The sequence below is a fragment of the Macaca nemestrina genome, chromosome 17, assembly GCF_043159975.1.
Source record: "Macaca nemestrina isolate mMacNem1 chromosome 17, mMacNem.hap1, whole genome shotgun sequence".
Lineage (NCBI taxonomy): Eukaryota > Metazoa > Chordata > Mammalia > Primates > Cercopithecidae > Macaca > Macaca nemestrina.
Window position 1 is genome coordinate 13,797,792 of NC_092141.1, and position 27,054 is coordinate 13,824,845.

Sequence of the window (27,054 nt, forward strand, 5' to 3'; positions counted from 1 at the left end):
TACCCTTTGCCTAGCATTACACATACTACCCATGTTGAGGCTCTTTTCTGATTCCTCCATCAAATTGCAAACTCCTACCCTAAGTGGGGAAAAAGCATCTTTTAGTTTCAAAAAAATGGATAATGGATGAGGTCAGAAAGACATGAAATTCCCAGCCTCTATTTTGATTTCAAAATTTGCCAAATTCATAAGACATTGCAAATGAAACACACTGGTAAGATAAAAGCAGGGGTATGCTTTGAAGAAGAAACTACAGAGCATGAATCTACAGGGCATGAATCTACCCTTGTTGGTTCCTAGTTCCAATCAGGAAGTTTTCGCTCTCTCACTTCTAATTGTGGTGACTGTCATCGGGAAAAGAATAGAAAAAATACTTTCATCTCACAGCTTATTCTAGGGGTCAATCAAAGATTTTAGCTCCTTCTGCCTTTATCTGAGGTTCCCAGATAGCACAAGACCATACCAGAGGTTAGCAAGGAGTCGCCTGATCTCTTAGCCAATAGAAGCTAAGAAGGGAGGGAAATTGTATTGGAAGTAATGAGCTGATAATTGACTAGTGGCTGGAATGTCTACCGAAAGCCCAGCAGGTTTAGAAGCCTCAAAAATAACCATTGTAAGTATTAACCATCATTTCCGTCAATGCTGGGAAGTAGAGGCTCCAGTTAGACTGCGGGAGCTAGAAACATTTCCCAGCTAAGTGCCATGGAAAAGATTTACCCTGCTGTGAACAGCATACTCACACAAGTCTTTCTGGAAAGCAGATAAAGGCCTTGTCACTCAAAGGATGATCTCCACACTATTAGCATCAGCATTACTTGGAAGCTTGTTAGAAATGCAAATGCTCAGGCCTCACCTTAAGGCTACTGCATTGGTATTTCTGGGACTGAGGCCCAGGAACTTGAGTTTTAATGAGCTCTCCAGGTGATTCTGATGCAACTTAGGTTAAGCACTGCCTTAGCAAATGGTGGTGGTGGCTGCACTAACAATTGCGGCACAGCAAGGGACTGCAGACCTTACTAGCTTAAAATAACAAACATTGATTATCTCACACAGTTGCCCAGGGTCAGGAATGCTGCAGCTGCTTAAGTGGGTGGTTCCAGCTCAGCTCGGTGTATCTCCTGGGATCACAGTCATCAGCTGGAGCTGCAGACATGTGGATGCTTTATTAAGGTGGAAGAGTCACTCCAGGCTCACTCACGTGCTGTTGGAAGACTTCAGGTTGCCATGTGGGCCTCTCCATAGGGGCTGCTCATAAAACATGGCAGCTAACTTCTGCTACTTCAAGTCATTCCAGACAGAGAATGCACTCAAGAGAGAAAGCACAATCTTTTAACAAGCCAAGCCTGGAAGATATATCTCATCACTTCTCTCGTATTATTTTTGTTGCAAGTGAATGACTAGGTCTAGCCCACATCCAAGAGGAGGATTACACTTCAATTATTAAACAAAAGAGTACCAAGAGTATATGACTTTGTGGACATATCTTGAAGATCACCACGGCAATGTTAAGGGTGTCCAAAAACCTTTAATAACACCTAACGTCTTAGGAATCCAATTTTAATTAGTGTCTCCCCAGCAGGAGAGACCAAGGGACATCCTAAAAATTAGTTCACTATTCCTAGAGCAAGCAACAACCCTAAAGATTTTTTTAACCAATAAACTGGATGGTGCAATTAATCACAATTTTCATGTCTAGCACTAGACGGCAGAACAGACATTTGGTTGGTAGGATGGCCTACTGCATTAGTACATTCTCGTGCTGCTGATAGACATATCTGAGACTGGGTAATTTACAAAGGAAAGAGACTTAATGGACTCACAGTTCCACATGGCTGGGGAAGCCTCACAATCATTGCAGAAGGCGAAGGAAGAGCAAAGGCATGCCTTACATGGTGGCAGGCAAGAGGGCGTGTGCAGGGGAACTCCCCTTTATAAAATCTTCAGATCTCGTGAGACTTACTGCAAGAACAGCACAGGAACGACCCACCCCCATGATTCTATTACCTCCCACCGGGTCCCTCCCAGGAGACGTGGAAATTATGGGAGCTATAATTCAAGATGAGATTTGGGTGGGGACACAGCCAAACCATAACACCTATTCAGCATGCTATTAATTCATGGAACTAAGGTTTCTTCACCCTAAGTCTGCCTGGCCAGGACTGGAGGAAATCTTGCTAGTTTCCAGTTCTCCAAGCTATTACCAGTTCATTGTATTCATGGGGTTGCTTTCTGGCTGCCTCATGAAAGAAAACCTTCCTTCCCTACTGCCTTCGACTCTGAAGAGCCTTTAGGTCTGGCAAGGAAACCAGTAAAGCTAACTGCTCCCTCCCAGGCCAGAGGAATAATGAGAGTTTGAGGACATTCATGACAACAGTCATGCCCACAAGCTTTCCTTAGTCAAAATTTACATAATCCAGGACAGAATACATACAGAATAATACAATTGTAGGCTTGGAGGAAACCAACAGAAATCACCAAATTTGACATTTTTATTTAGAAGATGAAAAAAACTCAGGCACAGATAAAACACAAGTACCTTGTACAAATTCACCAATTAATTAATGGCAAAGCCAGGGCTAGATCCCTACTAGAAAGTGCTTTATTATCATAGTCAATATGACTACCATTTCCATCAAGTTCAGGCCCCTGCTTTTATGTCTAATGACTATTTTAAAGAAGCCAAGAAATTTTGGTAGCAGTTTCTGGTGTGTGTGTGTGTGTGTGTGTGTGTAAAGAGTTCTTAGAGTAGCTCTCCATCTAGAACCTCTAGATTAATGGGCCTCTTCACACTACCAGAGATAGTATTTGATACAACTTTTCCAAAGGGTGATTTTGTAACAGCTGTCAAAAGATATAAAAAATGCATATACCACTTTACTCAGCCATCTTTTCTGCTGAGAAGTTATCCTAAGAAAATAATGATAGGTGAGCAGTAAAGATTTAGTAACAAGGAGTCCACGGCAGTTTTATTTGTCATAGTGAAATACTGGAATCAAGTTAGACATTGAACAATAAGGATTGCCTAAGTGACTTACAGGACTTCCAGACAACAGAATCCATGCGATATTTTAAAAAATGTTTAAAATGGCTGGGCACAGTGGCTCACACCTGTAATCTCAGCACTTTGGGAGGCCGAGGAGGGCATATCACAAGGTCAGGAGATTAAGACCATCCTGGCTAACACGGTGAAACCCCATCTCTACTAAAAATACAAAAAAACTAGCCAGGTGTGGTGGCTGACACTTGTAGTCCCAGCTACTCAGGAGGCTGAGGCAGGAGAATGGCGTGAACTCGGAAGGTGGAGCTTGCAGTGAGCCGAGATTACGCCACTGCACTCCAGCCTGGACGACGGAGCAAGACTCTGTCTCAAATAAAAAAAAAGGTTAAAATCTTTTTAAAAGTCAGGGTTTCCAGGCCAGGTACGGTGGCTCATGCCTGTAATACCAGCACTTTGGGAGGCCAAGGTGGGCGGATCACCTGAGGTCTGTAGTTCAAGACCAGCCTGGCCAATATGATGAAACCCTGTCTCTACAAAAATACAAAAAAAAAAAAAATTAGCTGGGCATGGTGGCGGGTGCCTGTAGTCCCAGCCACTTGGGAGGTTGAGGTGGAAAAATCACTTGAACCCGGGAGGCAGAGGTTGCAGTGAGCCAAGATTGTGCCACTGCACTCCAGCCTGGGTGACAGAGCGAGACTCCATCTCCAAAAAAAAAAAAAAAAGTCAAAGTTTCCACAGTGGTGTCTGAAAATTTATTCAATCTAATCTGAAGCCTGGGCCCAGTCTCTCCTAGACATATCCATATTCAGTACAGTGCTTGCCACAGGAAAGAGACTTGGTAATACTGAATGAATGAATGTCAATTAGATTTTTAGCATAACACCAGACACACCCTAATAACAAAATCTTACCTGAGTAAGAGGAATTACAGAGACCATGTCAATATAAGCGATTATTTAGAGGTAGGTTGATTATTCGATTTTTTGAATTACTTCATGTATTCAAAATAGATGTTGATTTTTCATTATTAAAGATACTCAAATTTGTCATTTTTATTAAATATACAAAATATGCAGGCAACATGCAGCTACCCAGGAAAACATTTATTATTAGATAAGCTGAACATTTTCTTGACCATATCACATAATTATATATTTTTAAATTCCCAGATGCCTAGCACTGTGTATCTTTTCAAAAAAGAAAGCCATTCATACAACTGGACACATTTTTTCATTTTAATGAAATTTTTTATCTTTGTTGTTTCAGCATCATAAAGATGTGGAAACTCTACCACTGTTCTGTTGGTACAGTACTGCTGGGAGTGTAAATTCATGCAACCATTTTGGACATCGATTTGGCAATATGTATCAAATGTTCATAGCCTTTGACCTTATGATTCGACTTCTGGAAATGTATTTTAAACTTTTACCCAATATTAGAAATAACATTACAAACAAAGATTTCCATCAAAAGTATCCCTTATAATATTCCCAAATTAAAAAGTGCCTAAAGGGGTAATGATTACTATGAGACACTCTTAAAAGAGGATTTAGGCTGGGCCTAGTGGCTCACTCCTGTAATCCCAGCACTCTGGGAGGCCGAGGTGGGCAGATCACTTGTGCTCAGGAGTTCGAGACCAACCTGGCCAAAATGGTGAAACCCTGTCTCTAATAAAAAATACAAAAGCTAGCAGGGCATGGTTGTGCATACCTGTAATCTGGGCTACTTGGGAGGCTGAGGCAGGAGAATTGCTTGAACTCGGGAGGCAGAGGTTGCAGTGAGCCAAGATCATACCACTGCATTCCAGCCTGGGTGACAGAGCCAGACTCCGTCTCGAAAAAAAAAAAAAAAAAAAAAAAAGCATCATAAGAAATTATACTTTGGGAGGCCGACTGAACTCCTCAGATCACCTGAGGTCAACATGGGGAAACCCTGTCTCTACTAAAAATAACAAACATTAGCAGGGCTGTGGTGGTGCTTGCCTGTAATCCCAGTTATTTAGGAGCCTGGGAGGCAGAGGCTGCAGTGAGCTGAGATCATGCCACTGCACTCCAGCCTAGGCAACAGAGTGATTCTGTCTTAAAAAAAAAAAAAAAAAGAAATTATACATATGCTGTGATCTTAATTAGGTTAAAAACAAAACAAAAGCAAGGCTACCAGTTTTGAATTTGCCATGTCTTGCATTTGCCATGGCATTTGCCATGTTTTTTGTAAGGGGGAGCATATAGAGTCGGTTGTGCTATAATGTCAACACACACATTCTTCAAATCACTATGCCGATAAAAATTCAAAGATAAAAAAAACCACAGGACTTAGAGGAAAATAGGATTAGGGTACAACACTTAAAATTTTCATCAGTGGCATATTAAAAAAAAAAAAAAGAACCTAAATAACAATGGTAACACAGTTCCATACACGCTAATGGTTAAGAAATCCAGAAATTCTAAAATAAAAATGACACTTTTACTTTGAAAAAGCCCTAGTGTTTTCTCATGGAAGTGGGCATTGGAGGGGTTGCAGCTTGTGAATTACTGCGAAGTGGTGAATGGAAGGTTATCTAAAATCAGATTAGCAAAACATCACATTGTACTGTGTTTATACATTTATACATGCAATTAGTATTTGTCAATTAAAAACAAGTTAATAAAAAATAATAATTTTAAATAGAAAAACATAGTAAAGTAAAATCCAGCTTAAAGCCAGACAACAGACCTGGATGGGTGAGACTGAGAACACACACAGTGGGCCGGGCGCAGTGGCTCACGTCTGTAATCTTAGCACTTTGGAAGACCAAGGCAGGCGGATCACCTGAGGTTGGGAGTTCGAGACTAGCCTGACCAACACGGAGAAACCCCGCCTCTACTAAAAATACAAAATTAGCCGGACATGGTGGTGCATGCCTGTAATCCCAGCTGCTCGGGAGGCTGAGGCAGGAGAATCACTTGAACTCAGGAGGCAGAGGTTGTGGTGAACTGAGATCACGCCATTGCACTCCGACCTGGGCAACAAGAGCAAAACTCCGTCTCAAAAAAAAAAAAAGAACACACACAGTGAATTGAGGTCTCTGGTAGGCAGTTGGGGCATGTACCTGTATGTGTGTGTTTGTGTATTCCTGTGAGGCTGGGTGCAGCTTTCACTTTTCTGTATTCACCTGGCGTTTCTTGTGAATGAAAGTGCACATAAGAAAAACTCACATTATGTTCAAATGGTAAACTCAAAGATATTAATATTAATATATTAATTCCATTGGAACAAATTTGCATTTCAATACAAGCATTACAGCAGAACTGACTTAACTTATATGTCTATCATATACATTTATATATGTGCTATATACACATAATAGTAGAAGCTTCTGTGGTGGGTGGATCACCTGAGGTCAGGAGTTCAAGACCAGCCTGGCCAACATGGCAAAACCCCGTCTCTACTAAAAATACAAAAATTAGCTGGATGTGGGGTGGCACGCACCTGTAGTCCCAGCTACTCAGGAGGCTGAGGCATGAGAATCACTTGAACCCGGGAGACAGAAGTTGCACTGGGCTGAGATCAAGCCACTGCACTCCAGCCTGCGTGACGAAGTGAGACTCTATCTCAGAGAAAAAAAAAAAAAAGGTAGAAACTTCCTAATAAATAAACTTTAACATGAGCTAATAAAATAATATTTCTAAAGTTGTCTACCCACCCAGCACTGTGTCAAAACTAGCCACACAAATACAGAATAAATACATGTGAATCTGCTCGTCAATGAGCAGGCAAAGCAAGCAATGGACTAAATAAATATTTTGCCATCCAAATAAGTTATGTTATATCAATGTTTTGAGCACTTATCTTAAAAGCATTATCTGATGACTAGAATAGCTACAGAACTGTTTTAATAAACTTTGGTCTATCAGATAAGTATTGGGCTAAATGACCCCAAGGTCATTTCCAATGCTAATAACGAGATTTTGTGATAGTGTACTTTTTTCTTAATAATAAAGTACTTTATGTTTAGATAAGAATAAATAAACTCAGTTCCGAGGGGGGTCACCCTTTAACTACTGTCTGGGCATTTCTGTACCAACAGAACATAACACACAGACTCATACTTTTTTATTTCCTAAATGTCACCTGAGAACAGTGTGAAATTTTCTTCCTATTTTAAAATTACCTTGACTTAAGCGAACAGACACACAAAAAAAGACTTTCCTGGCAAACAGTTTGACCAATGAACAAATGAAAGGAAGTGTTCCTCCTTTTTTTTTTTTTCCTGATGGATGTTATAAAAGGGGAAACAACTCGTTTGGCAAAGTATAGTACATCATCACTCAAATCTGAGTTCAATAGTTCAAATTTTTAGGGGCCTTGGGGAGGAAGAAAAAGAACTTTCTGTTTTCAAGGAAAATGATTTTGCCTGAGCTTTTAAAACTGAGCTAGCATATTCAATGGAATCCTGATAATAGGCCTACATAAAAGTCATATGTCCACATCAACGTATTGAAGTTGCTTAAATATCCAGTTATTATTTGGTTTTTCAGAACTTCCTTTTTAAAAGGGCAATAATTTTGCCCAAACCTTTACAACCGTGCTAGTATACTATGATAATAGGAATACATAAGTCAGAAGTCCAAATCAATATACTCATGTAGCTATTTAAATGAACTATGATTTATTTGCTTTTTTATAAATGAAGGAAAACATGCTTGCATGAATAGAGCTAACATATAATCTGTCCACCGATGTGGTGTGCTAAACGACCAAGGAGTTGCACGTGAAATGAAACATTTAATGCCCAACGTATTTCTAAGATGTCAAAATAATCACCTTTTCATTTGCATAACACTACTTTCTCATTCATTATATTCTTTAATGATTTTCATGCTTTCTTTCCTTGAGAAATCAATCAGTCTATCAGAAATCGTATTTGAAATACTCTCATGTCTTTCCGAGTGCCTTATTTTTTAGATAATGCTGTAATACAGAGTAACCTCTGGCAGGCAAAGATTCACATTTGCTCTTTGATCATGTGTAAGTAGCCTGCACAGTTCCTGAGAATAGGTCATTTGTTAATTTTGTAGAGGCAGATCGTTTAAATTCCTGTGAAGATGTTACGGCCATTCATTCTCCAGATATGAGAGAAAAATGCATCTCTGTGAACAAAATGATAGTGGTAACTGAAAAGGCATTAAACTGTGGGTATGAGGAAATTCACTGGAAACCCAGGCCATAGAAAGGCATGAGACGCGGGGGACGTAGGGAAGGTACAAACATTTCAGCATCTGTGAATTTTAAGACTCACGGAAGTCTTCAGAGTTATTCCTTGAAAAAATCCGGCTCGACCGCTAAGAAAACCTGAAACTGCCTTTAGACCACGTTCTCCTCCATGTTGGCCTCTTTGCCCTTTTATTGGTGAACCTCTGAAGCATTTGATCAGTGCTACTTCCTCTTCCCCTTTTGGTTCTCTGCTTTCTCCTCCGCTGCAGTTGTACGGAGTTTCTGGTCATGCATTGAAATATTCTAAAGTTTTGTTACATATATGCAGAGAGTCACAAGGAGTCTGGCTTTAATCAGGCTAATAGAAAAGTGAAGATCTCAGGCACTTATTTATTTAAACGTAAGCCACCAGCTTTTAAATTCTTCAGTTTTCTGGGTTCCTCATACTCTCTCAATTTCCCTTCTCCCTCATCCCTTCCAGAAAAAATGCCCCTTAACACATCACCATGCTGCTAAAGGCCTACCCTTAGATTTTTTATCAAACTTTTGTCAAACTGGAAAAGAAACTCATGGTGAAGTACATTAATTATTTGCAATATCCCAACATTAAATCTAAAGAGATGGCATGAACATAGTTGTTGAACTTGACATACAGTCACTCCACTTATTTTAAACAATATTCAGCTTGAAATTTTCTCTGATTCTTTTCTCTACGAACCTCTATGAGTTGGAGAGAAATATTCGCTGTCAACTAAATGAGAAATTGAACACTACAAAGGCATTTGGCTTGGTTTGGTTTGGTTTTGCCATGAGCAATACATTTGTGAGTCAGACAATACGGCAATAATACATTGGTTTGGTTTTCTCACTCCTGAGTATTTTTGTTTTGCTTTGATTTTGAGGGTTTCTCACCATTACCATGATTTCCAGAGAAGAAAAAGGAAAGTATTGAATGCAAGGCAAAGAGTATCTGGATTTTATGTGCTATCTGGTATTCACAGTGAACACATAAAAACACGTCACTGATGGAAGAAGAGCCAATGGTAAAACTTTTTAAAAAGCCTTCAATGTGAGTGAGGAAAAAACATAAGGTATTTAAATTTCTTCATTCTCTGATGAAATTTTCAAGCAAGTATTTAAAAAATGGAGATCCTTAAAGCAAGTTTGTCTCTACTTACATACTTGCAATGGAGTTTAGAATAGACTGGTACAAGTGCTGGCTTGAAGAAGAACCACTATGCTTTTACCAAAACGTTCACGAAAATTAAACAGGCATTTCAGATGCTACATGGTTACATGTGTTTAATAATTAATGCTGGAAACCATAAGCATTCATCCAAAGAGCACAGTCTGCAATTTCTAAAAAAAAAAAAAAAAAAAAAGGAAGAAAGAGAGAGGAAGGAAGGAAGGAGGGAGGGCGGGAGGGAGGGAGGGAAGGAAGGAAGGAAGGAAGAAAAGAAGGAAGGAAGGAAGGAAGGAAGGAAGGAAGGAAGGAAGGAAGGAAGGAAGGAAGGAAAGGAGAGAGGGAGGGAGGGAGGGATGGAAGGAAGGAAGGAAAGGGGAGAGGGAGGGAGGGAGGGATGGAAGGAAGGAAGGAAGAAAAGAAGGAAGGAAGGAAGGGAGGAAGGAAGGGAGGGAGGGAGGGAGGGAAGGAAGGAAGGAAGGAAGGAAAGGAGGGAGGGAGGGAGAGAAGGAAAGAAGGAAGGAAGGAAGGAAAGGAGGGAGGGAGGGAGGGAAGGAAAGAAGGAAGGAAGGAAGGAAAGGAGGGAGGGAGGGAAGGAAAGAAGGAAGGAAGGAAGGAAAGGAGGGAGGAAGGGAAGGAAAGAAGGAAGGAAGGAAGGAAAGGAGGGAGGGAAGGAAAGGAGGAAGGAAGGAAGGAAAGGAGGGAGGGAGGGAAAGGAGGAAGGAAGGAAGGAAAGGAGGGAGGGAGGGAAGGAAAGAAGGAAGGAAGGAAAGGAGGGAGGCAGGGAGGGAAGGAAAGAAGGAAGGAAGGAACGAAAGGAAGGAAGGAAGGAAGGAAAGGAGGGAGGGAAGGGAGGGAAGGAAGGAAGGAAGGAAGGAAGGAAGGAAGGGAAGAAGGAAGGAAGGAAAGAAGGAAGGATGGATTTGGCTAAAACTCTCTGATAAAAAAACTATTCATCAAGCCACTATATATAAGTAACCACATAAGCACAGAAACCAGGGCATATAAGTGCAGTAACCAGGAAAAAATACAGTAAAAACATTCTAAACCCTCTTTTCATCTCAGGAAGTTTTATTCACATGGATAACTAGTCAAAATCATCACAAAGCAAGTATGAGGATCCCATTGGGTGACTCAAGTCCAGGAAAGACAGGAAAGGTGGCAAAGATTACACAGATACACATTACATCCTGTGTCTTCTGACACAGGATTTACTCATTTACTCATTTCCATTTACTCATCACCCCATGCCATGTGGCTTCTGTCACACCACAAAAGCCCACCTGGCCTCAAGGTCACCAATGACCTCTTAACTCACAAGGCAAACACTCAAACCTGTATTCATCCTTTCTGTAGAAGCTGATACCACGGACCTTGAAACCACCATCCCTTCTCCATTACCAGCATTTATTGTGGAAATATAAAATAGAGCAAAATTTGAAAGAATTATACCATAAGCAACCATTTAGCCACCAATTACAATCTAAATACTCATTTTTCTGTGCTTTTTTTTTTTTTTTTTTTTTTGACATAGAGTCTTGCTCTGTTGCCCAGGCTGGAGTGCAGTGGTGCAATCTCGGCTCACTGCAACCTCCGCCTCCTGGGTTCAAGCAATTCCCCTGCCTCAACCTCCCAAGTAGCTGAGACTACAGGAGCGGACTACCACGCTGGGCTAATTTTTTGTGTTTTAGTAGAGACAGGGTTTCACCATGTTGACCAGGATGATCTTAATCTCCTGACCTCATGATCCACCTGCCTCGGCCTCCCAAAGTGCTGGGATTACAGGTGTGAGCCACCAGACCCTGCTTCTGTGTTCCTTATCACAGTTACACTTACTAATAAGTATTCAACTACTCTCCCTTTCCTCCTCCTTTCCGCATTGCTAGTATTCCACACAACGTTACAAGACCTACTTCTGAAACATCTACCAAATCTTTCCCTCACTTCCCATGCACACTGCACTGCTCTGCTCTAGTTCAAGCCTCTATCATCTGTCCTCTAGATTCCTCAACAGCCACCTATCCCAGTGTGCATCCATATGCCACCGAGAATTAGATTTCCAAAGCAGAACGAGAGGAGGTCTGTGAAATCAGTCCTCCACTGAAAGCCTTCAGTGCCTCCCCTGCCTCTGTCTCCAGTGCCTTGAGTAGCTAGTAGAATAGCCATTGGCTTCATGAGTCTACTGAGCTCTTGAAATGTAGTTAACCCAAATTGAAATCTGTTGCAAGTATAGAATGCATACTAGATTTTGAAGGCAATATAAACAACTGCAAGATTTCTTACTATTAATATTTTATTTTGATTTCATACTGAAATTATAATATTTTAGATATATTGGCTTAAGTTAAAATATTATTAGTTAATTTCACCTCTTTAGTCTTACCTTTATAAGGTAGCTACTAGAAAGCTGAAATTACATGTAAGTTTCTCATTACATTTCCATCGGACTGTGCTGTCCTTGAATAAAGTCCAAACTCCTTAAACATGCCACTTGATAATTGAGGCCGGGCGCAGTGGCTCACACCTCTAATCCCAGCACTTTGGGTGGCCGAGGTGGGCGGATCAGGAGGTCAGGAGATTGAGATCATCCTGGCCAACATGGTGAAACCCGTCTCTACTAAAAATACAAAAATTAGCCGGGTGTGGTGGCGCACACCTGTAGTCCCAGCTACTGGGGAGGGTGAGGCAGGAGAATTGCTTGAACCCAAGAGGTGGATGCTGCAGTGAGCCAATATCGTGCCACCGCACTCCAATCTGGTGACTGAGCGAGACCTCATCTCAAAAATAAAAAAAATAATAATTTTCAAAAATCTTTCCCAAACTTTGTTCCCAACTTGATGTCTCACTCCTCACCTGCACAGACAGATGGGTGAATGAAATGCTGTTTCAGTGCAGAAGTCAGGTGACAATCAAAGTGACCTCACTGTACCCCTACTGCTCCTAAATGATTCATATGGTGCCCAGGCATCTAAAGAAAAAAGGCAAAAGAGAGAGCAGGGGATGATTTATAAACTAAACACACTCAAGTACAAAGTCAAGGAAGCATCAAAACAGATTATTAAGCTTGAAAAAAAAAAAAAAAAAGAGCTACCACTGCTTTGATTGGTGTTTATGTCTGTTTCAAAACAGAATGTTTGTAGTTGAGCATATAATCACATTCTAGAAAATGTCATCCTCCCAAACAACTTTGTGTGTTTCAAAAATACAGATCACTGGCATGCAGTTCCAGAGTGCACGGCCTAATCCCATTCCCACACAGCCACAGGGAGCTCTGTTATTTCTGAACTGGATCTTGAATTGGTGTTTTATCACCTACCTTCGGCCTCCCTAACATTGCCATGAATATTAGCTGCGGGTGCTCACCTGAGAGTAAACCATAAGTAAAGGAAGCACATATGAGATATTTGAAGCCTCTGGCTTAGCCCAGAAGTCTGCAAACGACAGCCAGTGGTTTTATAGTTTGGGTCAATAAAGTTTTATTGGAATACAGCCACACATATTCATTTACATATCATCTGTGGCTGCTTCCATGCTACACAAGCAGAATTGAGTGGTTGTGGTAAACACTGCACCACCCACAAAACCTAAAGTATTTAGTATCTGGCCCTTTCCAGAAAAAAGAAAAAAAAAAAATTGCTGACACCTGGCGTAAGGGGGCATTAAACTTTTTTTTTCATTAAACTCATAGTGATTCTGTTTGTGGTACAGTTCCAAGCCTTGGGCATATCGGGTTAAAAGGATTGAAGTTTAGAATCCATAGCATAGAATGTTCACACTTAGTTTCTCATTTTAGTCATTTTAGCACATCCATTTTAGTCTTTTCAAACATGACTTTCTTGTACACTAGTCGGTATTTTCCAAACTTTTTTTTCTATTGGGATCCACTATAACAAATACATTTTACACCCAACTCTTTCAGCACACTCGTATCTATATTAGTAAACATAAAAAACAGAACCGAGTTTGTCAAGACAGCACTTGTCCTTCTTACCATATGGGATTCACTCTCTTATGTTACCTTAGTATAGTCCATTTTATAGGTAATTCCATTTTTAAAGAAGGATTGATTTTATCAGACATTCATGTCTCGTGATTCACAGTTTGAAAAACTCCCTGGTCCACTCCAGCTGTGGACTGTCTAACTCTGACCTTCACCGCACGTCACAGGCTGTAAACTAGCAGCCATTCACTTCAGTTGAGATTGATTCGCTTCATCCACACAGACGTTTGTTTGGTTTTCGTGTGGGTTTTGGTTTTTAATATGTAAATCCTTTTACAATATGTTTTTAAAAAGTCGATACTCCAAGTTTCTTTGAAAAGTCAGAGGACAAGTCTCTAGGAGCCCTCCTTCCTACTTGGTAAGAATCCGTGGGAGCTGAGTAGTTTCTCCAAGGCCTGCTCCCCAATTTGCCACCCTTCGCCAACAGAGCAAATGCACCTGAAAATCCCAAGAATTTTCTTCACAAGCGTTAGCTCCCTATGACCTCTCCCCATATAAATATAAAACAGATCCAATCTGTTTTCTTTCCATCATTAAACCCTAGCAGGGCATTCTAGTAGACCCTCTGGCTTTGGGGAAAGCCCTTATGAACAAATAATGTTGTAATCCAAAAGCCTTCTACACCAAGGCCTCATTAGAAAGAAAAAAGTGGCTTTTCTTTCTTAAAACAAGAAAAAATGAAAAAGCAAACACACAACATTTGACAAAAGAAACTACAAGAATAATTAGAGCTCACCAGAAAATTAAACACACATACACACGCACGCACACACATGCACACACAGGTGCAAGTTTGTGTTTACTTTGTGAAAAGCTTTGTTTGTGAAATGAAATCACTGCATTGCTACAGCATCTTTTCAAAACACAGAGTTAGAGCAAACATGGCTTCCATTTAGAAAGGTGGCGAGGGGAGCAGTTAGCTCCGGCAATACAACTTTAGTTGCAGCTTAATCCGGTTCCCTTTTGTTAAATACCTGAACTTAATGAGAATCCGCAGAGATTTATGACCATAACAAACACATCATTTTTGACTTTGTCATTCAAACCAGCCTGGCAACTTTGATATTTCCTAGTGAAAGGAGAGATCTAATCCAAGTAAGAACTCTGAAAAAGGGGAAAGAAATTTTATTCCCGTAATTTGATTGATTACTTCCTACTCTGAACACTCAAGAGAGAAAAAAGCGAAAAAGCAAACTTTTTCCTGTCCATACTCAGATTTCTCCTGCTAATCTTTTACAAGCAGGCAACGGACATAAAACACAAATTACTTTCAAGGACCCCAAGACCAATCGCACTCGCCGTGTTCCCACACCTCTAAGTATCAAAATATTGTGGAAAACATCTGAGATGAAAAACAGAAATTTAAAGATGAATTGACCATTGATTCAATTCAATTCAATGCTTTAATTTAATAGCTCTGTGAGGAAAAAAATAATGCTACGATTGGTTCCATTAAAAAAAAATATTTTTATCTTTGTTGCAAATCCGCCAAAACCAAACTTACATATGTGGAGGTATGCAATTGTTCCCCAATTGCATTTAAGAATTATATCCCTGGACTTAGAAGCACTGAGTTTTTGTCTTTCAGCTTAACCTTGGGCAAAGCACTTCTGTTTCTTCCTATTCAGAAGACAACCTTTATTTTTCGGATACCTTCTACCTCCAACATCCTATCTGTTTATGATTCTATCTTATTGGAACTAAAGGAAGTTCAGATCAACAGTCATGTCTTATGTGACTAATGACCTGACCACTCCAGTAAAGGCTTGGTGCTAATAATGACCAGATGACAGGAAATCAATTAGACAAACATTATTAATAATAACAATAATGAAGATAGAATAGTACTTCGGATAACAACCAGGTTGTGCTCTCATTGGGGGTATTAACATATCTAAAGAATTTGTAAAAAGCATCTATCCAAAGATGAAAATACAGAAAAGTGAAGAAGACAGACTGGCAGAGTGGCTCAGCAAGGTTTCGGGAGAGCACTGGATTGGGGGATCCCTACGGTGCAAAAGGGACCTCAAGGTAGCTCGATGACACTAGCCACGGCACACAAGCCTCAGTTCTCCTTGCTCCAATTCCAGGAGCAGCAAGCATCCTTCCGATTCCATGTATTTTCTTTTTCTTTCCTTTTTATTTTATTTTTTGTTTTTTGTTTTAATGAGACAGAGTCTCACTCTGTCACCCAGGCTGGAGTGCAGTGGTGCAATCTCGGCTCACTGCTACCTCCGCATCCCAGGCTCCACCATCCTCTTACCTCAGCCTCTGGAGTACCTGGGATTACAGGCATGGCCACAACACCTGGCTAATCTTTTGTATTTTTAGTAGAGACAGGGTTTCACCATGTTGTCCAGGCTGGTCTCGAACTCCTGACCTCAAGTGATCAGCCTGCCTCAGCCTCCCAAAGTGCTGAGTTTACAGGCATGAGCCACCGCGCCCAGCTCTGATTACATTTCTGACAACATATTGGCTTTCTCACACAGTAGTTTGGAAAGTGTTTTTGGTGGTTATTGTTATTTTGTAATAAATGGGGAAAAAAATCAATTGAATGACATGAGATTTCTGATATGTTCAACGAGATAAGTTCTGTGATCAGACGACTTCTTTAGAGAAAAAGAGAGTAAAATTGACAAAAATAACTAAAAGTGTTATTTAATAATAGTTATTCCATAATTACTTATTCCATAATAGGCCAATTGACTAATAGAGATATTTAAATACTTTTAAAAATTCACTTTTACAACCGTATTTTAATGGATTGCCCAAACTTCTTTGTTTTCTTTCTTTCTTTCTTTCTTTTTTTTTTTTGAGACAAAGTCTCAATCTGTTGCATAGGCTGGAGTGCAGTGGTACAATCTCAGCTCACTGCAACCTCTGCCTCCTGGGCTTAATCGATTCTTGTGCCTCGGCTTCCCGAGTAGCTGGGATTACAGGGCGCACACCACCACACACCCAGCTGATTTTTGTGTTTTCAGTAGAGATAGGATTTTGCCATGTTGGCCAGGCTGGTCTCGAACTCCTGCCCTCAAGTGATCTGCCTGCCTCGGTCTCCCAAAGTGCTGGGATTCCAGGCATGAGCCACCACACCTGGCCCTAATGTGCTGTCCGATTTTCTAACTAAAGGTCCAAGATCAGAAAGTCCAAGTCACTCTACCACATGCGGCAGCCTTTCAGTCCCCTGCACCTTTAAGACACTGGTGGCTTGCTATGTAGGCAGGAACTAGCTGTAGGCAGTTCTGCTAGAGACCATCACAGAGACCATTCACCACAGTGGTGAGGCACTGGCATGCCGGAGGTGGGTGAACCTGGGTTTGGCAGCAGTTCTATAACATACATAGTTCTACGACCTTGGACAAGTTATTTCATCTTTCTGAGCCTGTTTTCTGATCTATAAAATGTAGAAAATGATAGGACCTGCTTAAAAATAGGAATCACATTAATAACATCAGACAACGAGTGACAGGTCATTCTGCATCATCCAGCACATAGCGTGGCCTCAACAAGTATAGTTAATATCACCTCACCTCTGAAATGATAGATTTCATCAAAGGTACACTGTGGGATCCAATTATTTTGCTATTTTTAAAAAAGGCTAAAACGCATGAAGAAAAGTGTATGGCCACTAAAATGGAAAAACGCCAAACAGAGAAAATCACAGAAATTATTTTTAACTACATAAGCATTTGCAGTCTATCCCTTGCACGAAAGCAGTTGATACAACAGATCCAATAAAGATAAGCGAATGAACGATTAAAAGAAAATACTGTTAGTTTCTTGGAGTCTCTTGATGGAGTGGGTGTTGCTTTGTTTTGCTTAGGGAAAAATGTGATATGGATAAAACTATTTTTACAGTTATTAAAAATATCAGAGGAAATGTTTTGAGGGAGATTTTCATGACTCTATTCAACCAGAAGCGCAGATCAACATAACTGTGTGCTTAAAAACAGAAGCAGAAAACGACAGCACACCACCTAGACAGGAATTTTGAGTCTGATAACGCTGGGAGTCTGGCTGAATGGTTCCAGTGGAAAAAACCCGCATGGTTAGAAGGTGCAACGAAATTGGTCCTCCAGAGCCCTGAAGGTTGCACTTTCTCTCTTCCTGCCTCTTCCTTGAATGTGTTAACTGTTCCAGGTCTGTTTTTCTCCTACGGAAAGTTTCATAACTCAAAGTGTCTACAACACAGGTTAGAACGAGTGAAGTAAGCAGATAAAATTCCTAAGCTGGCCTGGAAAATCTGGACCGTGTTGTCATCTTCGCCATAAGGTGCATCCACAGCTCTGGCCCTATCTATCTATTTACCCTATAACCAGCTTTCAACCACTGACACCTGTTCCTTTCTATGTTTGTAGCAAAAAAAAAAAAAAAAAAAAAAGTCATACGCCCAAGTCTGATTTTCCTTTGACCCTTATTTTAGTTTTTAGCTCTTTGTGCCCTCAGAGACCTGTCATTTACATCAGCGTTTTTGTTCTCTATGACAAAAAGCTTTGGGGAAACTTTCACACCTTCTTCACTTTACATTTGCCCGCTGCAGAAGACAGAAAGAAAGGAATACAAAACTGTCTCTGTGCTTGGTTCGGGAACAAGAGAGTAGGAGGGGAGCCGTGAGCCAATATGATTATGAAATCAGCTGAGGATAAGATCAGCATGTCTGGAAGCAACAGGTGCGGGCAGGGGAGGGGAAGCTGGCGGGCCCATCCTGGGGGCCCTTCCGAAGGAAAGGAAAGGAGAAACACGGAATAAAAGGGAATCGGCACAGACAGTATTTCAGCATGAGCCCTCATCCTTCAACGCCTGTTAGGCTTCTCCTGCCATCTTTGCTGTTTACACCTTTGATTTTAGAATCATTTTAGATATTAAAACTGTGAAAAATAGTACAGAGAATTCGCATACCCCTTTCACCCAGATGATAATCTTAGGGGATATAGCAATCCTAGTACAGTACAATGATCAAAACCAAGAAATTGACCTGAATAATAATGCTATTAACTAAACTGTACACATTATCCACATTTCCCCAGTTTTCCCATAAATGTCTTAGTTCGGACCCAGGATCCGACCAACGGCACCCTCGTGTTTACTCGTTAGTCATGACTCACCTTTGTCTGCCCCCATCTGAGACAGCTTAGCTTAGTGGTCTTGCGTTGTTTTGCATGATCCTGACACTTTTGAAGAGTACTGGTCAAGGATTTTGTAAAATATCCCTCAGTTAGGGTTTGTCTAATGTTTTCTCATGGCTATACTGGGGTTATGGATTTGGGGGAAGATGACCGCACAGGTGAAGTGCCATCCTATTGTATTATATCAGGGATCATGATCTCAACACAACAAGGGAATGCTAACCCTGGTTACTTGGTTAAGGTGGTGTCTGTCAGTTTCTCCACTCAATCTGTCCTATTTGTCCCTTTCATCCTGCCTTCCTTTAACCTGACCACCACCCTGCATCCCAGCCTGGACTGCAGGCGCAGAAACGCCTGTCCTGTCGCAACTCTCGAAGCGCTTTCCCGTGAAGCTGTTCTGGGTGTGATGGGCAGGATTCTCAACGGGGCACCTCAAGCGCCTTAAGAGTTAAACAGGCTTCTGTTTAGAATCACAGAACCGTCCTCCAGAGCCTGTACCACACAGGGAAAGGAACAGGCCTGCATTACTGATGTTGAAATAAAATCATCTGGAAGTATTTTCATTTGAAGCTGGCTTTCAGACACAGAGGCAAAACACACTAACAAAAGTAATCTGGGGCATATGGTATTCCTTTCAGTCATAGGCATTTTTAATATAAATCCCCTAATCATTTATATCTTGGTTTTCAGTTTATTGTGAAGCCAAATCTCTTTATTTCTCTCCAAAGAATCAACTCCCTGCCTAAATGAAGTGACTTATCCTTGCCTGGAAAAAGGCAAAGTGCAGTTCATCTGTGCTAGGCACATCATCTTGCTATAAGTGCTACCTAAACACAAGTTTTTGATATTGCTGTAGTTTCTTTTTTCAAAGTGGGACCGCAAATCTGCTCTATCATGATGAGATTTTTCCAAGTCCTCCCTTTGGGTGTTGCTTGCTGACTCCTCCTCCCACTAGGTGGCGCTACACATCACATTCAAAGCAGGCTGATGGAGTCGGTAGTCTGTGTTGAAACCTTTGCAAGAATGTCTCTGGAACTCCTGATGGCAAGTACTAAACTTCATTGTTAATAAACACTTCCCCTGTCTCTTTTCACATTTCTTGTCATCAGACAACTGAAACAGGCCAGTTCTGAATTTCTGTAATGCAGTCGGGAAATCTTAGGATAAATGTAAGTTTTTAGGGGCATGAAGAATCATGACCACATAGTAAGGCAAAAATTCAAGAGTTGCATCACTGAAGGCAAGAAACTGGGGAAAGGCTTCCATTCACTAACTCAGCATTGCCTGGCATATGATCTCAATAGTGCCCCCAAATTCTTCCCTACTCAGGATGTCCAATATTGCTCAGAAGTTCCCCAACTACTTAATAACTTCCCTCTCATAAATTCAATTTCCCAATTTTGGCTTCACAACAGCTTATTTGTTCACTATATAAATATCCCCCATAGAGATTTTTAAACTGTATCAAATTAGCAAAAGTTTTAAAGTGCTGACAAGCATTTTTAAGATATCCTTATAAAATGCAAAGATGAGGGAGTACAGTTTCCTCTGATTACATATTAGAGGCACATATTTAATAAGAAACCTTATGTTCACAATTGCAACTCATCACTTAAGCAGAAACAAATTTTCTAAAAGCTTGGGGTTTAATATCATTAGGAAACCCATACCAAGAAACGATGCTCTTTTTCAGCCAACTTACTATCACTCGGTGGAGGAAGATTGCCCCCCAAGGAAAAGAGCTGAGAATATCAAGTTCCCGACTGGGCCCAGCAATTTGACTGATGGTAATTGCAATTTGCAATTGTTCAACTGTGTCCCGGAGAGATATGAGGCCTTTGTTGTTGTTGTTGTTGTTGTTCATATCAGGGAGTTTTGTTTGCCCTGCAACACTCTTCTCATGAAGTTAAGCATCTGGTCTATGTGAGGTTAGCCCCTGTTGTCATTAATTACACAGGCTTATTTCATTCCCATGACCCTGCCAAAATACAGATTTGGCACTTATTCTTTCCCGGCCAATCAACAGACTTATTTACAGGAGACAAATATTTTGGCCAGGGTGTTTCTTTTTAAAGAGAGGGCAGGAGATTATAATGTAGTGGTGGATTTTCATAGAAGTCTATGAATTTCACATGAAGTATAGGAGCATACTGTAAATCTCATCCCTGTAAAGGAATATTCATTCACACAAGGCATTCTAGTCCAAGCTCTACCAAGGGTTTTTGTTGTGTTTAATGCCTGGACTATGATCTCAATAGTGCCCCCAAACCGTTCCCTACTCAGGATGTCCAATATTGCTCAGAAGTTCCCCAACTACTTAGTAACTTTCCTATCATAAATTCCGTCATTGTCCCTGCCTTCTGGGTGTCTGCTCCTGCATGCACACGCATGTGTGAGGGCAAACACACACACACACACACACACACACACACAGGAACTGGGCTGATCAACTTGCATTTCTGGTTGTCTACTGGGGATGAGCCCAGAGTTCAGACATTTAGCAAACTAGATGACAGCATTTTGGCTCCCCAACCTGTGAGTAGGTGGGGAACGTCCAGGTACTGAGAACTTCTGTAGACAAGTACTCTAGACTCAGAGTCCAAAGCAACATCTCACTCTCTTCCTAGCCCTCACCTAGTCCCAATGTTCTTTCCTCTGCCCTAAGGACAGAGTGCCCTTGGCCTTCAGTCCATATGACCTTGCATGGGTGGCCAGACTGCAGCTTCCTTGGCTCGGATTTCATTTCAAACTCTTCACACAGAAGGGGCTTGCACAGTACAGGAGGGTGGGAAACTGTACGTGGAGGGACTTCGCAGCTGCTCCCAGCTGCTACGAAATGCCAATTTCTCCTCCTAGGAATCGAAAGGGCCTCTGCTCAGTCTGCCTCTCTAATGGATTGAAAAACAGGGCCATGATCATTTGAGGCCAGGAAATTTCAAATTTTGGTCAAGTCCGGGGAGCACTAACTCCTAAACTCTGATTTGGACTATCTTTGATCTTCCCGTATCCTCTAGAATAAAATGATTCTAGTGGTATCCTTCTCTGCTGAAATTGTCCAGACTTGCTAAAGAAAAGAAATCGAAATATAAGAAATAGACATGCTAGTGTAAGAGACTGGATAATAAATATTGCCTATCTTGCACCAACATAATAGACTGAAATGTTATTGAATCTAAACATTTATATACATACATATGTATGTGTATGTGTACACACGTACACACACATACACACATATTTAACCACTTTATTAATAGGTATCTTTTAGCTTGCGAGAAAAAAAAGGGCATACCTTTTAGTTGGTGCAGATGGAAACAAGCAGAAGGGAGCTTCCTTATTAAATTCTAAGCTCGCCTGCTTTTGAACTACAGTAGGAGTATTCAGTCCTGACTTCCAGCAAGTATCTCAATGTTTTGAAGTTAAGGAAACTTTTTCCTTTCCTTTATGAAGCCACCATACATACAAGAGAAATGGAGACTATTCATTGCAAAGGACAGCTTTCCCGTGACACGCAAGCCACAGACATTTGTTGTACTGATACCATGTCTGCTAAATTAAGTTTGAGGAATTTTTTTTTTTTAACTCCATCAGGGTCGAGTTTCTCAGCATAAAAAAATTTGCCTTTGTTGTATTTATTTTAGAGGAAGTCTATTAGGACATTTAAATTAGTAAGAATAACGTTCTTTCTAGAGATTTTGAATAATACATTTGTTTTCTTTGCCTTCACTACAAGTGTGTTCAAATGAAGGAAGTGTTTATTGCTTGGAAAAAACTTCATAAAGTATTTTATTTTCTTCCCAGTGAGAGTAATTGACTGAAAAAGTTCAGCAACAGGCATTTCTAACTCACAGACTCATTCTCCAAGAGACTTTCTTCAAACTTGCTAATAGCAACAGATTTGTCCCTTTGTGGGGACAGTAGGGGGCGCTGCCACCACAAACTATCATGGCTAGCTGAGTGATTTCACTGGCCAAAAAAAAGGCTAGACATTTTAGGATTCTCCCACGTCAATGTACACCTAAAAATAATTATATAGGGTTTTCTCTTCCATAATTCACTGCTGGGTGCAAATATCTGGAATTTATTTCTGTTCATATGTGTGTGTCTGTGTTAGTGTGGTCATAAGCATGTGGTACAAATCCTGTATGGCAAAGTTTGGGCTGACTCATGCAGGTCTAACTGAATCCCCCTGTTCTAAACTATTAGCCAAATATAAGTAGCTAAAATGCACTTAATATTTAAGTGGCATTCTGGGTGGGAGATTTTTTTTTTCATAGTTGAGCCTTCAGTCTTACTCACAAACATCAAACCCCAAGTTCAGAGCCAAGATGAAAGAGAACTTTGGGGAAATTTCATTAAATAATCACATAATCCAGGCTCCATAGGTTGGATTTTTTAAAAATAAGTTTCCTATGTAATTGAGTTAAACGTAAATTTATGCATCCAATAAAAAAAACCACTGCAAATGGTAAAACAAAGACATTGCTCCAACACTTAGAAAATTAAATTCACCAAACCATGAAGTCTACTGTGCAGTTATTTTTGTAACCACCATAAATTGCTTTATAGAACTCTTCTGCTGGAGTAAACAATCCAAGGAGAGATTTACTTTATAGCATGCTTTCAGTTTCCAAAGGAAAGAGTGGCCTACAAGTTTATGACTCTTTTTTTCTTTTTTTTTTTTATTTCTTTTTTTAAAAAAAAATACTTATGTTTCTAGTTACCTTGAAACCTTCCTCCCCCTTACAGGAGCTCAGAAAGGTCCACGGAAAATAAGATCCAGGTCTGCAGATACACTGTGCCCTCAAATACTCATTTCTGGAATAAGAAGAAACAATCCTACTTTGTGGAAATAAAGTTGACATGGCAAAAGGAAAATAAAGGGTTTTAGTACTAAATATTTCACCATATTTAATAGCACCTCAGAGCCCAACGTAGTGTTAGATGTTTTAGACAGTCAGCTTGAAATGTGTTCGCTTATAGCACGGTTCGAGGCCGAATTCAATAGCAAACTGCTATAGATAAGAGTTTTAGGGGTCTTTAATCACTTCTTTCTCGTGTCCTTGATGGAAAAAACAGAACTGCCTTTGTGCTAAAAAGAAGGACCTGTTGTTTTCAGATTCAACAGGTCATTTTTATAAGAACTTCCCAAAGGATACAACATAAATGACAGAAACACAAGGGGATATTTTAAGTGGCTGATGATTTGAAATGATATATCATCTATATTAAGGGAATGTTGTTTGTTTTTTCTTTCCAACAAATGGAAAGTTACTGTTTTAAAAGTGTTTAATGTTCAAATTCTATTTTTAGGGCCAAATCTTTTCTCTATGAGTAGATTTACTGTAAATTCGGCTCCTGAAATCAATCTGAGAGTGTAATTGGCCCTTCAAGTAAATAAACTTGTCAAATCATATCCATTTCTGTGTTGGGGATGAATGGTTAATTTAATGGGCTTTTTGAAATGTACCTAAATTGTGCTGTAATTTTCGTAACATTGTTTCAGTTAAAATAACAAACGGAATGCATATTTTATGAACAAGATAAACTTTATAAAATGGAAAACTAGCAACATAATTTTTACTGGTACTTTGAAGAAAGAAAAAAAAAAGCCAATATATTATGGCAAACAAAATCCAGGCGACACTAGATTTATTAGAATCTGGCTGATTTTATTATTAACGGTGGTCTGAATTTGAAGAGACTGGCAAATTTAAGATTAAGATCTAAGCGAAACTTATTTCCTAAACTGTATTGGCAAAGCTGTGCCAAGGTATTTTTCCCTCTTTTGTCTTCTTCTTCTTTTAATTGGCTACCTTATCTGTAAAGAGGATTGTTTGAAGATCTTTGGAAAAGTTTCTGTCAGTCAAGAGACAAAAGTTACTTTTCCCTACAAATATCAAAGGCCCTTCACAAAACTCACTCCTTGCCCTCAAACAAAAGTTACTGCCAAGCGTCCTTTAAAATACAGTGCCTGGTTGCTTTCTGTTGCTCAGACAGGCATATATTTTCCAAACTACCCAGATTCTCTGGTTCTTGACACTTTTACTAAGTCTCTATATTACTTCCCACCTAGGACAACTATCTGGCAAAAGGTCAAGGTAAATAAATATCTGATGGTAAAGACTGTGTTAACCACAGAGAACTGCCCGAAAGATAAAGAATGAAAACGGGCTTCCTTGGGAAGGGGAAGGAAATCTATTAATTGTTGAACAGGTTTCTAATTTAGAAGAGACTTTTTTTTTAGTTAAATACATGAATACTTTTGCAGAGCAGGAGAAAGAGACCAGACTGGCTATTTGTTGGCGAGGGATCCCCAAGGACGAAAATCATGAAGGCCAGAATTTCCCTCCCACTGTCTCCCTCAACATCCACTTCCCAGGAAGGAGAAGGCGGAGAGGGAAGAAAGAACCTCGATGATCCTTCGCCTTCTGCAAGAAGTGGGCAGGAGGGCGAACCGGGGGTCACCGAGGGCTCTCCCACGTCTTTCCCAGCCCAGGACCCCCGGATCCTTCAGCCCCCGCCCGGGCTCGCCCCGCTCACCGGTACCAGGCGAGGCCCTTCTCGTAGCTGCGGTCGAAGAAGTGGGGCTCGGCGCCCACGGCGCGCACGTCGGGGTGCACGCGCAGGAACTCCAGCAGCGCCCGCGTGCCGCCCTTCTTCACGCCGATGATGATGGCCTGCGGCAGCTGCTTGCTGCCTTCGTCCAGGAGCAGCGCCAGGGTCCCCTGCGGGGCTTCGGCCACGCTGCTTCCGGCCCCGGAGCCGCCGGGACCCCCGGCCAGGCCAGGGGACTCCTCTTCCCAGGCCGCCTCCTCGCCGTTGTCGCGCGGCGAGGGCGGCCTGCGCCTCCGCCACTGCTGCAGTTGCAGGAGGCGCTTTCTCTGTGCCGCCGCCGGCCACACCGCCAGCTCCCGCGGGCCTCCGGCCAGGACGCCGCGACCAGGGGCCCCCGCCTCCTCGCCGCCGCCGGACAGCCCCACGACGGGTCCGGACAGGGTCTGGCAGCGCTCGGCCAGGCAGTAGAAGACGTAAAGGGACGTGAGCAGGGAGCAGAGCATCAGCAAGAACTTCCGGAAGATGCTGCGGGACAGCGGCTCGGCAGAGGTGGGGAGGGCGCCGGCAGGGCCCAGAGGGGCCATCCTAGCCGGAGGCGACGTCGGACAACGCGCGGGCCATGCTAGGCCGGGACCCCGACAGGTGCCAGAGCATCCCCCCGGCGTGCCTGCGCGCTGGACGGAGGCCACATCGCCGTGCGCCTCTGCGGCCGTGCGAACTGTCCCGGGAGGCAGCGGCCGGGGCTCCGCGGGGAGACGGAGCCCCCGGGGGCCTCACGCAGGATCCCTGCCTCCAGTCGAGGGGGCGGGAAGGGGAACGCGGGTCCGTGCTTAAGAAACCATCGTCTTAGACTCGCCCAAGTCCTGAGCTTGGGGCAGCCCTCGGCCACCCGGTTCCCCCCAAGAGTCGCCGGAATCGGGGTCTTGGCAGCAGTGGCGAAGGCGTGCGTCTCAGCCCCGGCCCCGAGCGGCCTCTCGGGGCGGATGTCCGCTCAGCGATCCTGCATCCCTGGCTCGGTCCCGGTGAGGGCACGCGCGGCTGCGGCGCCTCTGCGCTCCGTGCGCTCCAGACAGGGGCGAGCGACAGTGCCCTCCAGCTCGGGCTTCCTCTGGTCCCCTTGCCCGCCTGGGCGCGTTCTCTCCGCCCTGGTTCAGGTTCTCTTGGCCAAGGAGCGAGGTCCGCCCGAGTCCCTCTGCCAGAGCGGGAGACAGAAGGCCCTTGCGGAGCCGTCCACCCCTCTCCGTGCGCGCCGGGTTGCTCCAAACTGCTCTTGTACCCCACCGGTGAGCCGCTTGGCGGGGCTGGGCTGCGCGGGACCTGTCAGCGGCCCCCGCCACTGTGCTCGCAGGCGCTCACCAGCTGCCTCCCGGGCCGCCGCCGCCGCCGCCACACGTGGGACGCCGAGGGCAGCAAACTTGCTGGTGACGTCAACGGCCCGGGCCGGACCAGCCCCAGGACCAGCGCAGCGGGGCGCGGACCAGCGGCCGGGCGGGGCCAGACGGGCGGGGTAGGTTGGAGAAAAGGTGGCGCGGGCTCCGCAGCGGCCGCCCAATGGCACTGGAGAGGGCGGGGGTAGCAGGGGCGACGCCCCTTCCCCAGTGTCCCCCATTCCTCCCGGCGGCTTCGCCCCCTTCCAGTGGATCCGGGGTCTGCGGCTGCTTCGGGGTTGCCTGAGTGACAGCTAAGGCCGGCCGGATCCCTGGAGGCCTGACTTCCACCCAAGAAGCCACTAGCTTGGTGAGGAGCTCCAGAGCTCTCCACCGCAGCTCAGCCTTCCGCAGCCCTGGCCCTCTCCAGGTTCCCCGCGCTCTGCTCCTCTCTCGGCACTGTTGCCCTATCCTTCTCCATCCCACCACTTTCCATCGCCTGGAACCTACTCTTCGTCCCGTTGGAAGTTTTGTTTGCAGCAGTTTCCAGTACTGCGCTGCACGCCACGCCCCCGTTTGTCTAGCGCAAGCCGAATTCCTCTGCGGCAGCTTCGACTTCTACCTACTCA

At 42.7% G+C, this 27,054-nt stretch overlaps 1 protein-coding gene across 1 annotated transcript in view; it reads right to left on the reverse strand.

Moving 5' to 3' along the window:
• Positions 1-25,898, reverse strand: part of LOC105473537 (heparan sulfate-glucosamine 3-sulfotransferase 3A1) — a 103,265-nt gene extending 77,367 nt beyond the window's left edge. The window contains exon 1 of the mRNA XM_011727350.3: positions 25,044-25,898. Coding sequence (XP_011725652.2) covers positions 25,044-25,642 — 599 coding nt within the window. The 5' untranslated portion in view covers positions 25,643-25,898. The remainder of the gene's footprint in view (positions 1-25,043) is intronic.
• Between the last annotated feature and the right edge of the window lie 1,156 nt (positions 25,899-27,054).